Source organism: Malania oleifera, chromosome 2 (genome assembly GCF_029873635.1).
Source record: "Malania oleifera isolate guangnan ecotype guangnan chromosome 2, ASM2987363v1, whole genome shotgun sequence".
In the NCBI taxonomy this organism is placed as follows: domain Eukaryota; kingdom Viridiplantae; phylum Streptophyta; class Magnoliopsida; order Santalales; family Ximeniaceae; genus Malania; species Malania oleifera.
The window spans coordinates 88,893,844-88,907,568 of NC_080418.1; the positions used below are offsets into that span (position 1 = coordinate 88,893,844).

Here is a 13,725-nt window from a genome sequence, read left to right on the forward strand (position 1 = left end):
TGCAACCAAGCTAGCTTGAAGACTTCAAACCAAGGTGCTTAAGACTTCAAGATGAGGTGTCGTGAACATCTCGAGAATAGGTGCCTTTGTGCGCGTGGCACATCTATAAGCAAGGTGCCGCTGAGCTGTTATCTACAACCTCAAACCAAGATGAGTGGCTGTGGTTTGACACACATGCAAGTGAGGTGTGGCCAAGTTTCTTTGCTGACCTCAATCCAAGGAGAATTTGTGTGCACGACAGTGGATAAATGAGGTGAAATTGAGTTGCGTTTGAAGACCTCAAATTGAGGTGCTTAAGACTTTAAGTTAGGTGCCTTGAAGAGCTCAAGATTAGGTTCCTTTTATGTGTGTGATACGTGAGTGGACAAGGTGTAGCCAAGCTGCTCCTAATGACCTCAAACCTAGGCGAGTGGGTGCGTCTGACTTGCGTGCATGCGAGATGCAACCAAGCTGCCCTGTTGACCTAAATTCAAGGTGAATTGGTGCGTGCAACCCTTGTGTGAATGTGGAGCAATCAAGCTACCTTTGACTACCTTAAACTGTGGTGCCTTTTTCTTTTTTATTTTTCTTAAAATAATGTTTTTTTCCTCAACAATTCTTTAATTCTTACCAACTTAAACAACAAAAGAATATTTTAGAGCCTTATTTCATCACCTTCAATTTTTACCTAAAAATAGCAAATTTGGGGTCATGGAACACACGACCACGCAAGACAGTGTGTCCAAAGCTTGTATTCAAATTTTTTTTATTTAAAAAGAAAAAAGACAACTTGACATTTACAAATGATCAATAATGATAATTTTAAGATATACAATAATATATAATTTGACAAGTTAGTTTGATAATCGAGTTTTCAATATATCCCCATAATTCTATATCTTTTCTAGTTAAAAATTTTAATTTTGAATTTCTAATATATTTTCATAACTCGTCATTTTTTCAAAAGCAAAAAATTGAAGGCTATGGAGCGTGCCTCACGTGCACAGAACGGATATTTTTGTTACAAATGCGTAATAATTGAATGTTCAAAAGTAAAGTTGTTAAAATTCATAAAATAAAAAAATTAATTGTGCACAAAATTTTATAATTTTACTTTTGTTAGTAGCCAATACTTGGAAATTAAAACGATAACCAATCCCAATTTTAACTTCCGAGTGCAACAGAAAGCCAAAAGGAATCTAAAGGTCGCCGTTTGTCGGGGACGAGAAAAGCTAGCGAAGGCTAACTCGCAATTTTTGATAAAATGAAGGGCAAATGGCGCAATCTTCGGTCTTTTTCCCGCGGCTTTGAACGCGGCATTTGGTTCGGCTTTTCCGCTCTCCCCCCGCTCTCGCTCTCGCTCGAGTGATCCTTCAGGGTGGGTAGGAAATTATTCCGAAATCAACTCCGAGAGAATCCAACTGGTGACCCCGATGTAAGTAAGTGCAAGAATTCAATGCTTGCTCGAGACCTCTAACTTAAATTTCACTCAATTAAATGCAGTTTTTGTTGTGAAGATTACAGATCTCTCCAAATTGTTGACGGCTTATTCAATCCGAATCATCCCTTTCACAGCATCTCGCAGCGCTGGATCCTTAGGTGCACTCCTTCCTTGCTTTCTGCACCCGCTGATCTCTTTGCCCTTTTCCCTCCCTTGGCTTTCTCCGTCTACACTTGTGTTTGGACAGAGGAGGGAACAGGAGCGTAAAGAAGCAACAGCACGCGAAGATGAAGTTTTACATATCGACAGCAGGGATGAAAAGAGTCACGATATTGAGCGCCGGGGGCGGCGGCGGGGGAGGAGGAGGTGGTGGAGGGAAGCCCTCGCCGGCGACGCGCCGAATTTCTAATCGGGCGATAGTGACGGCTGTGTTGATTCTTGGGACTGTTTTGCCCTTTCTCTTCTTGAGAATTGCATTTTTGGTACTGGAATCTGCTACAGCCTGCTCCTCTTCTATCGGTAATTCGCTTCTTCTCCCTGCTTATACTCTAGATTGGGAATTTGAAAATCTAGGGCGCTTTTGTTCTCATGTTTAAAACTTTCAAGAAGAAATCGTTGAATACATCCATTTTCTTTTTCCATTTATGGTTTTAAAAATAAAAAAGAGCTCTTCGTTTGCTTTACTTTACCCAATTATCTATCCGAGGTGAGTAAGCATTTGTATTCGTCCTTGTTTGTGATTCTCCTGCACTGTTTTTGAAATTTTAAATTTTCATTTGTGTTAAATTTGGAAATATATGTAATTTAATGTTTGCCTTTTGATACTGTAGATTGCATGGGATGGAGGTTTTTCGGTCAGGGTGACGCATCGCTGGTAAGATTTTCCTTCCATTGATCATAGTATGATATCCTTCTGATTTATTATGCGGTAATATTTGAAGATTTTAACATTTTAAGATTTTAAATTTTAATACTAAAGATCAATATTTTAATGCATACATTAAAGTCTCCCCGGACATACAGTATCAATGACGCGTGGAAATTTTAGCAGCTGTGCTATACTGTTTCTTAGCTTGTGTAATAGTGCAGTCGAGGCTTTTTTCCATCACGTGTGACTGACAGATTGAGCCTGTTCTCTTTGAAAATTCTGGTAGTTGCTAGCCAGAGTTTAAACTTGTTTCGAAATGCTACATTTAAAATCTCCCCATTCACAGATTTTAATTGGTAACCTTGTGATATATTAAGGAAAGAAAAAAAAATTAAAAGAATATATAGTAAATCAATAAATAAAATCTTGGTTTTGCACATCATTTCTAACTTATATTTCTTAATTTTTAATTTTATTAAAATAGTTTTTTTCCATTTTTAATTGCATTATTATAAAAAATATATAATTAGAAATGATTTTTTCTTATTTTATTTTTTCGTCTTCTTTCTTCCAGCAAACTCCTTGATCTAGATAAATTATAAAGAGAAATCTTCAAATTTACCATTCCAGTTAATCTTATATTGTCTGATTTTCAGAAGTCTAATATCATTTGGTAAATCAACATAACATTGTGAATAAATCAAATTTTGAAAAATATGGTCAAATCAAATGATGGTTAAATTTAAGTGGAAGATGATTTAAATTTTTCTTTTTCCATAAATATAAGGTTATGTTTGGTTCACAAAATGGAATAAAGTGAAATGAAATAAATGTTGTGTAACATTATGTTTAGTTAAAAAATAGTAAAAGGTGAAGATGAAATAAATATTATATAGAAATATATTAGTTTAAAAGAAAAAAAAAACTGTTATTTTAATATATGTGACATGCAAAGACATTATTGTGCCAACTAGTATTGAATATCATAGAAACAGATTCATGACAATATTTTGAAATAGTCATTCTTAGGTTATTTCATATTTTTTATTGAAATAATATACATTTTTACTTAATAATTTGTGTTATATTAAACATCCTCAAACAGTTTTTATGTTATTTCTTTCCTATTTTATTTTGTAAACTAAATGTTACATAAGATTTCACATAGCAGCCTAATTAACAAGCCACATATGATTTTTGGCATGATATTGTGGGGGAGGAGGTTGAGGTCGAGGATTTGATGAAAATTTGAATCGATGACCTTAGACATGATAAGAATAGTTTTTACCATTAAGCTAGCCCTTGAATGTTGAGTTATTCTTGAAAGCTCTGCAATTTTTGTTATTTATTTTATAAGAAATAAGAAATTGAGAAGTTTTTATAGTTTGTTTAGTAAAATAAAATAATTTATTTTCTTTTTTATTTCTGTTCAAAAATGCAATATTGTTTTGTAGCTTTTCAATATTTACAACTCTTACTTTTCTAAGATAATAAACGTTGAACACTGGAAAATAAGATAATGTCTTTGTAATTTTTTAAAAAGTTGAAATAAGAAGTGAATTTTTTTTTTTCCCACCATTGAAACAGGGCTTAATTTTTTGTAGGTGTTGTTTTGCACCAAAAACTTCAGTTTCGAAGATAAATGAATTTGAAAGACATGTGAGTGTTACATGGTGGGGTGACATTGAAAATTTCACCTAGTAACCAAATACCAAATGCTATTATGCTTGAAAGTAAAATTGAGCAAATAATCTAATTTTTTGTTTGAGAATATTGAGTTAGAACCTCAGATTTAAAAAAATTATTATAAAATTATATTGAAACTCTTTAAAATTCAAGAATTGAAATTTATAATCCCATACACTATCTAATTGCATTTTAGAAGCGTACTATTGGCTAAGACCCCAAGTTGTTAAGCTTATATATATATATATATATATATATATACACACACACACAATTATTGGCATTTTTCTTTCATCTGCTTTTCAATTCATCCAGATATGACATTTTGGCCACAACTTACATATAAATGCGTGGGCCTTTAGATTTGAGAACGTAAGAATAATATTATTAGAGTCATCAATGGACAAGATCATCCTGGGGAAGTAATGTTGTAATCCGCGTCTGCCAGATGCTTTCTGGGACAGTCTCATGCATACAGTCACACTTGTTCTTTTATTTTTTTGGTTTTTTTGGCCCAAAGAAAATCTTAAATTAAGAATGCAACTTGCCAAGTTGCAAATTTCAGTATCTGTTTTACTACTAGTCATGAAAATATGCTATGTGAAAGCAGTCATAGAAGCCCAGATGCTATTAAATAGTGAAAAGACGTGTCTCTGAATTTTTGTTTCTCATATCATCATACGTCAACACGGCTTCAAATTATCTGATGCCTTTATTTTTTTGTTTATTCTTTTGATTTTGTTTTTGTTTTATTTATTTATTAATTTTTTGTTCTTTTTGGGTGTAACTGTGGTGGTGTGCCTGCAATAAAGAAGCTCAGGGATGAGCTGACGAGAACATTGGTGGAGGCAAGCCAAGGATCCATTGATAACAGTACCGATGATGGGGGAGGAATAGGGGTTGTACCTGCGTCATTCCAAGACCTTCTGGAGGATATGACATCTGGCAGACAAGACCTTAACGCTTTTGCTTTCAAGACCAAGGCGATGGTACGCGGACAAAGCCCACTGAATTACTAGGCTATATTCTTTTTCTCGTCTTTATAAACCTTTACAGCACTTATACTTTCCTTTGTCTAGTGGGCGGGCGGGTGAGTTGGTTGTGGGTCTATTCTTGTCAGTCGCACCACTCGCTGTTTGTCAGTTTGCATTACCAGCCCATCTTTTTAAATTAGGTTTGCATTAAATCAACCTCATAATTATCATATATTTGTGTAACTTAAATCAACATTTATAATTGTCATATAATTATGTTAAGCATATAATTGTGCTAACGTAGCCCCTTGTTCCAAATCATTTTGTATAATTATCAAGTAACTGTTTTTAAGATAATTGGACTATCCCCCTAACCTTTGGGCTGTGGCACCAGGACCACCCAGATCGTTTTTATTTTTTATTTATTTATTTTTCGTTTTTTTTTTTTGTTTTTTTGTTTTTGTTTTTGGGACTTGCAGTTTAATCAAGCTGGCATAACCAGACCCAACTTCCAGCTGTGTCTAGTATGGGCAGCCATTTTGCTGGTTGCTTGTTCAAAAGAGTAAGGGTGCCTCCTATCATTTGTTAACGAATATGCTTGTTGAATTGAGGCTTGAGGTTTGTAGGCAAGAAAAAGGTTTCACGTGAACGGTGAAAGGTACAAATGGCCTGGAGCCTACCTTTATGCAAAGAGGAATTGTGGAAGAACAGAAAAAATGCTTAGAAGGGATGGTTCCTCTATGTAGGATTTGGAACCACCAATTATAGTTCCTTAGAAGTATTTCTCAAGGGAACATGGGTGCACTAACAGTACAACCTTCATTTTATAGGATTCATATGGTAATATAAAATAATAGTTATTTCCCATACCTATTTGAACATTTGAAAATTAGGTTTTTGTTATGTCTACTTGAAAATGGAGAGGTGATCCATTTTGAAGTGTCTAATTATGGGGAAAGTTACACAGAACTTTTCGTACATATGTAAGGCCCAGCGACCTGTTTTGTAAGGGAGGGGGTTTTGTTACACAGTTACACCAAAAGTGAAGACACCTAAATAATCAAGATCATGAAAGAGAGAGTGAGACTTATGTCCCCTTCTTTTTAATTTTTTAAATAGTTATTTTGTTTAATTAGTTTTTTTTTTTGGTCCCATTGTGACCAATTGATCATGGGTTCTTCAGCCTTTCTGCACCAAAGTAGGGGTAAGGTTGCATATATTGCAACGACCCTCCCACTACCCTCACAAAATAGAGAGCCTTGTAGCTCAAGAACATCTTTTTGTCTTTTTTTATTTTTCCTCTTATTTTTCTTGAAACAATATTGTTGAACCTTTATTCCAAACATTTGAAAGGGTTCCTGAAATGGTAAAGAAGTGTTAACTTCTAGCTTCTTTTGTTATTTATTTATTTTTTTCTGGAAACCTAGGTAGTTCTCATATAGAGGGGAAGGTTGGTTGGCATTGTATGATAAAAATAGCTGCTTACAGAATGTTGTCCTCAGTGTGATTACTATGGTACTACTTGGCATTGCAAAAGTGTATCAGGATCACAAAATTTTAATCTCCTTTTACCCTATGATTTGCTTACAGCTAGTATGTGTACTGACATATCACTCACCAAATCAAATCATTACCATTTTTTTTCTTAATATGCAGCTACATATGATGGAGCGCAAGGTTCAATTTGCCAGGCAGCGTGAGTCCATTTACTGGCATTTAGCGTCACATGGTGTCCCCAGGAGCTTACATTGCTTTTGCCTTAAATTGGCTGAAGAATATGCAGTAAATGCTGTTGCTCGTTCTCGTTTACCTCCACCTGAATATGTTTCTCGCTTGGCTGACCCTTCCTTCCACCACCTTGTTGTCCTAACTGATAATGTCCTTGCTGCCTCTGTTGTTGTCTCTTCCACCATTAGGAACTCAGTATATCCTGAAAGATTGGTGTTTCACATAATCACTGACAAGAAAACTTACACTCCGATGCATGCATGGTTCGCAATCAATTCTATTAAATCAGCGGTGGTGGAAGTCAAGGGATTGCACCAATATGATTGGTCCGAAGAAGTGAATGTTGGAGTTAAAGAGATGTTGGATATTCATCGTTTAGTTTGGGGCCATTACTACAATAGTCTAAAATCGGAAGAAGTTCAATTGGACGAGCATGAGCCAGGTCTAGAGGCTCTAAGGCCCAGCCATCTCTCCCTTATGAATCATCTCCGAATTTATATCCCTCAGGTAACTACTGAAATTTTCATAGTAAGGCAATGATACTTGATTTATTTTCTGTGTTCTTTTAGTGAGCATTGATTATTGTATTGACTTTAATGGGCCACAGCTGTTTCCAGATCTCAACAAGGTAGTGTTTTTGGATGATGATACTGTAGTGCAGCATGATATATCATCCCTGTGGGAATTGGATCTCCACGGGAAAGTTAATGGTGCTGTAGTGAACTCAATGTGTGGAGACAATTGTTGCCCAGGAAGAAAATTTAAGGACTACTTGAATTTTTCCAACCCAATTATATCATCCAACTTCAACTGTGATAGCTGTGGATGGTTGTATGGTATGAATGTGTTTGACCTTGAAGCATGGAGGAGGACAAACATCACAAAAATTTACCATCAGTGGCTTAAACTTGTGAGTATATCCTTGTTTTTGGATAAATTAAACTGGTTATTTGATAATCCCCACAAAAGTATTTTGATGCATTCCTCTTTTTAAACTTAAGTGGAGTTACTCTTGATAATGCTTGGTCTGCCTTTTGCTGCTGAAAATCTTTAAACATTTGTCTTTTCCTTCGCAATGTTTAACAGAAATCAGGGGGGTGTGGGGTAGGACACGCATTCAGATTCACCCCTCCCACAAAAAGTAAAAAATAAAAAAGGGTCCCAAGGTGATGGACAAGCTGCTTATAAATTGAATAATCGTTAGGAATTATATTCATATTTCTTATAGAATGATTTATAAGTTGAAAGACAACCAGCCCTCTAAATAATGGATGGTGAAAGAATCATTTCATGTTTCTGATGTCTAATTTACAATATATTAGGCGCAAACACCTTTTTTAATACTAATTAGAGTAGCTTGTAGATGTGAAAGGAGAGGAACTAGAACAGTGTCTTTTATTTTATGATATTCATGAGCTCTCCCCTCCCTGTGTACACTCAAATTTTCAGTCTACTGAGACATTCTTGACAATCTCATGGAGAACTACATGAGAACCCAGCTTAAATTATCTGCTCCAAGAAAGATGGGTTTGATCATGCAAGCACATTGAGTGACATGCAGAGAGTTGATTAGCATGTACGTCCAAATGCAATTTGATAGGACTGAAAATTTTAGGGGGCCAAAGTCATTCCCTTTTAGCCTTTTAGGTGACAATACAGCAAACAGCATGCAGGGAGGAGGGAGAGAAGCAAATTATAGCGATTTCCTGATCACTTTTTTAATTTATTTTTAAAAGAAACTTCTGTGGGTGCATAAAATATTACTTTTCCCATGATAGTTACGTTTTTCTGCAGAGCCTCGAGTCTGGATTGGGACTATGGTACCCAGGAATGCTTCCTCCTGCTTTGATTGCTTTTGAGGGTCAAGTGCACCCCATTGATCCTTCATGGCATGCAGCGGGGTTGGGTCGATCCACTGAAATTGAGTTGTCACTGGAAAATGCAGCAGTTATACATTTCAGTGGCCCTGCAAAGCCATGGCTTGAGATCGGTTTCCCCAAGGTACGAAGCTTGTGGAGCAGACATGTAAATTTTTCGAATGAGTTTGTTAGGAAGTGTGGAATTGCGAGGTGAAGAGGGCAAAGTTCTCTCATTCTCGTGCTGTAATTTTGGGCCTGACCAGAGGCATAGTGTGACAGAGGGAAGAAGGTTTTACCTTCAGTCTCTGTTGATGCTCCCCCACAGATTATGAGATGTTTAATCCATGTTCATAGTACAAAATAGATGAAGGTACTAGGTTCCATATATCCGAATTTTAGTTATAAGTTACTTCTTTGTTTTTCCCTTTTTATGTTTTTGAGATTGGTTTAGACTGTTCCTGTTAGGGACCATTGTGTGTTTTTTTTTTATTTGTTTTTCTTTTTTCCCTTCAAATTTTTTGAATACCATTGTCCACAGTGCATAAAGTAATGGACGGCCTTGCCCAACATTTTGCCAAACGACGCGGATATTTTGCCAAGTTGTCCTCGGTTTGTGCTGCTGGTTTTATTGTGGCGGTGGGCCTGGTAGCTTACGGGCCACCTCTGAATGTGACCTACTCAATTATTAAAAATCTGAAACACATGCACTGGCTTTTAAACTTCTCTTTTATTCTGCTGGGCTTTATAGGCATACATCTGATGATATCTGGTTTGGACTGATCAAATGATGCAGAATGACTTAAAAATGTAAATGGTTATGTGAAATTTGGCATCCTAGAAGTGCTTTTGGGCCGTCGTTAAGCTGTATTAAAGAACCTAAATGCTTTACTGGCTGGTTTATTATTGTTATTATTCTTGTTATTTTGGCTACATGTTATGATTTTACCTTTAGTTGTGTGATATATCTCTCGAGTTCACGGAATGTGCTAAGAAAATTGCCAAGACAAATGCAAATTCACCGACATGATTTAAGTAATTTATCTGTGAATTTGTGTATATTATACCCTTACAGTGCATTGTAATATTCATACTGAGAAATACAAGATGTACATTTCTCTTCCTCTCCTTCTCTTCTTTTATGTTATTTCACATATTGAACTTCTTCATGGTATCAAAGCGTGAAATTTCTTTGGGATAAAATTTATTTTCTCTTCTCAATTCCTTTCTGTTTTTGCTTAGAAAAATCAGAGATTTTTTTTTTCTTTCTTTCGATTGACCATCAACGTGACTGTCACATGTTGATTGACATTCATTTTCCCCTTCACCTCAGAAAAATCAGAGTGTGTGTGTGTGTGTATATTTTTTTTTTCTTTTTTTCTTTTTTTTTTTTTCTTTCGATTGACCATCAATGTAATTGTCACAAGTTGATTGGCATTCATTTACCTCTTCATATATTAGTTTTTTTTTTTAATTTCTTTAAGTCGAAGTAGTGGTCGCGCCCTAAACACCTTTGTTTAGAAAATTTTCTCTCTCTCAGTACTTTTGTCGAACGGATGAAATACACCATCTAAAATTTGCTGTTAAGGACTATTGAAGAAAAAGATCACGTGACTAGCTTGTGATTCACCAAAAAAAGAAAAAAATTTCTTTGATTCATGTTGGAATTGGTGTGATCCCAAGAGGAGGGGGGTGAATTGGGTTTTACAGACTTTTCGATTAATTTAAACATATCATCGATTCACCACATATCATATCTCATTTTCATGCGTGTATGAAAATTAATAAAATGATAAATGCAGACATACACGTGAAACATATTTCATTTAAAATAAAGCTGTGCATGCTTATTATTATAATAATAAATGAAACCATACACATTCGAAAATTTAAGTGCAGTAAAATAAATGAGATAGAGAGAGAGCGATACACAATATTTGTTATCGAGGTTCGGCCAAACCAGCCTACATCTTTGCCTTAGGCATACCTCCCAAGGATTACACTATCCTTGCTCACTTAAACGTGGAGAGTAGAAGCCGTTACAACCTCTCCTTACGGGACGAGGTAAACCTCAGCTTAATTATAAGGCTGAGCCCAACTTGTCTCCCTTAAGGGGCGGAGTGCAGAAATCCGAACCTAGAAAATAAAGAAAATTATAAAAAGGAAAATTTCAGTGAGCTTCGTCATCGAATCCCTTGTTTTCGTCGACGAAGGTTCTTTTGTGGTTTATTGACGAAGTTTAGAGCATCATCAACAAAGAGATCTTGAATGACTGAAATTTTAGGCTTAAGGTTCGTCGATGAAACCCTCCCTTCGGCGACGAATGCCCTTCTGCAATTCGTCGACAAAGGTGACCAGGTCAATGACTTGTAAAAGGATTTTTGGTTTCTTAGTTAGTAAGAAATCATACTTTTCTCCTCTCTCTTTCTCTTTCTCTAGCCAGCGCCACACCCTTTTTCTCTTCGATTTCTTCGCCGTTCATCACCTAGATTGACAATTGGAAGCTACCACGAGAATCAGGGGAAAATTCGCTACAAGTCTGGAGGAGTAGATTCTTAAACAGGGTCTTTCCAGACACCATTCCAAAACCAGGGTATGTAGGTATTTTGGAGTTTCATGGTTTTGGAGTATAGGAGGCCTAGGGAGTATTTAATGTAAAGTATTCTTTGGGTTGGGATGATTAAGTTGAGGAAAATATGTTTTAGGGTTTTGAACTTTAAACGCCGTAGGGTGTGGATTAAGGGTGTTAGAAGACTTTCCTGTAAGCCAGGTAAAGAGATTGAGTTAAGTTAGAAGTTTTAATAAAGTTGAATCGAATAACATACTATACATGTATATTTATGTTTTTAGTTGTTATTTCGAAAACCAACCGTTCAAATGATCTTTTTAAATCTAGGATATATGTTATGGTATTCTCAGTAAAAATGAACGGCGGGAAGTATAGTTTGACGTTATAAATAGGATATACAGTACACGAAAAATTGTGTGGCAGATGGATAAAATTGGTTATGAAATGTTTGTGAAATACCGAAATGTTTGTGAAATACTGGAATTGTGTGTGAAAATGCAAGTAATTTTATATGATGGCCGCGAGGCCTAGTTTTATATGATGGCCATGAGGGTTGAGTTTTATAACATGATAGGTTTTATATGAAATGAATTGAAATATAATTTTATTATTTAAATTGCATGATATGCTTTACGAACCCTGAGGACCAGTTATGCTATATGCACGGTACCGTTGCTAGTGATTCAGTATTAGACCATGTGCACCCACACTGTTCGCGGGGAGGTGTAGGTGGTCTCAGCCGATTAGCCTGAGTAGGGGCGTACCTTCCCTGGAAGTCCGAACTTTCACGATGTGGTAGGGCAATCGATTCCTGCAAGCAAGTTGCGGAGGCTTGCGTAGTCGGAGATTAGATGCAGACGTATGTTTTGACTTAGTCTGGGTTGATATCCCATAGGGCATAAGTCCAGTTTTTGGGCCACACAACCCGTGCCATGGGGGAAAAAAATGGCGTTAGTCCCAGGGTGTGTCTTTTATGCATATCTGTAGATTTATGTAAATGATATTATTTGATTACTAACCTATTATACCATGGAAACGAGATGAATATTTTCAGTAGTATAGAGTGAATATAATGTATAAATGCTATTTTTAGTTAAATGAAAGATGAATGTTTTCTGTAAACACGTTGGCATGTTGACTGCACACTAACGTTAACTTAATCTTCCTTATTAAGAGGTGTCTCACCCCATTATACAAATTATCTTTTCAGGACCATCTCGAGGTCGAGGTTACTGAACTTCGGGGCGGTTGATAGCCAGTTAGATTTTTGTGAGTGTTAGTAAGCACACTGTTGTAATTAAGTTGGGTTGAAGCCCGTAGTATGCATTGTGGGTGCATATACTGACTTAGTTCTTGTATTGTATTATGGTTTGTATTATGAGTTTAGAGAGACTTTGTTGTATACTAATAGTATAGAATTCTGGTAAAAGATTATTGAGACTTTCATTTATTTCCATTGCAGTTATATAATGATTATGATATCATGTATGCATACATACTTAAGTGGCACCCTGGGCCCACGCAGCGGGTCAGGGCACTACAGGTTGTATTAGAGCCTAGGTTTGCTAGGTCTTGTAGACTTTGACACTTAATAATTACCAAAGTATAGGTTGAGATAAGTTAAGGTTAAGAACGGGTAGGGTAGGTTGGGTTTTAGTTTAAAAGCTTAGAGATAGTTATCTTTTGACGGTTTTTTGTGTTTTTCCTGGAGTGACAATTTCAAGAAAACCATGCTAAATCCATCAATGGTTCCGCTTCTGGGTAGAGAGACTGGAGCTTGGAAATTTAGGTTAGGAGCGTTGGGTTAGAGGAGTATGTACGTAGTGTCAGTGTTATGATTAGGGGCCGGTACCCTACCAGTTTTGTAGCAGAAGTGTATAAATGTTCTTTTAACTGCAAACTTGTGTGCTTTAATTATTAGTTATTTCATGCTTGCATCAACCTTAATAAATGTGGAATTTTTAAATCTGTTTCTATCCTATGTTCAGAATGGAACCCAAGGGAAAGGAGGTTATGGATGGAGGGGACAATTATGTGAATACCTCTAGCGAGGATGACATTGATGCCTTGGAGTGTTGCATAGTACAGCACGTCAAGTTAGGAAGGAAGCCCAGAGGGATTCCCGAGAGCAGGATCAGCGAGTGGCGCTGATAGAGGCTGTACATTCTTGCAATTTACCCAGGCGAATCTATTGGTGTTTTTTGAAAAAATGGACCCAATTGCAGTTGAGAATTGGGTTTAGGAGATGGAGGAGTTGTTAGGTGTGCTAGAGTGCATAGAAGAACAGAAGGTTCAATTTGTCACCTTTAAATTGGTAGGGGAAGCAAAGAGGTGGTGGAGGTCAGCTAAGCTAGTGGAGGAGTAGTGCCCATGGTATACATCCATTACCTGGAGCCTCTTCAGAGAGGTGTTTTTTCAGTAGATACTTTCCTGTTGCCACCCAAGAGGCGAAGGCAGAGGAGTTTCTTTATTTGACCCAGGGGCCTATGACTGTGTAGCAGTATGTGACCAAGTTTGTCGAATTGTCCTATTTCGCTTTGCATATGGTCTCAGATGAGCCAAAGAAGGCTCAGGTGTTCGAGAAGGGTCCAAGGCAGGGTATATGTGCTCAAGTAGTGGCGTTA

At 36.6% G+C, this 13,725-nt stretch overlaps 1 protein-coding gene across 13 annotated transcripts; it reads left to right on the forward strand.

Moving 5' to 3' along the window:
• Positions 1 to 1,175: 1,175 nt before the first annotated feature.
• Positions 1,176 to 9,494, forward strand: LOC131149502 (probable galacturonosyltransferase 15). Of its 13 annotated transcripts, none has more exons than XM_058099985.1 (8): positions 1,176 to 1,418; positions 1,497 to 1,939; positions 2,251 to 2,294; positions 4,787 to 4,963; positions 6,605 to 7,183; positions 7,284 to 7,586; positions 8,471 to 8,677; positions 9,074 to 9,494. In XM_058099985.1, exons 2-8 carry the CDS (start codon positions 1,708 to 1,710, stop codon positions 9,083 to 9,085), a joined length of 1,554 nt encoding a protein of 517 aa, XP_057955968.1. In that variant the 5' UTR covers positions 1,176 to 1,418; positions 1,497 to 1,707; the 3' UTR covers positions 9,086 to 9,494. The 13 variants fall into 13 exon arrangements, with proteins under 13 accessions (XP_057955968.1, XP_057955967.1, XP_057955957.1 ...); XM_058099984.1 differs by having other exon boundaries at positions 1,176 to 1,414; XM_058099974.1 differs by having other exon boundaries at positions 8,471 to 9,114.
• The last annotated feature ends 4,231 nt before the right edge of the window (positions 9,495 to 13,725 follow it).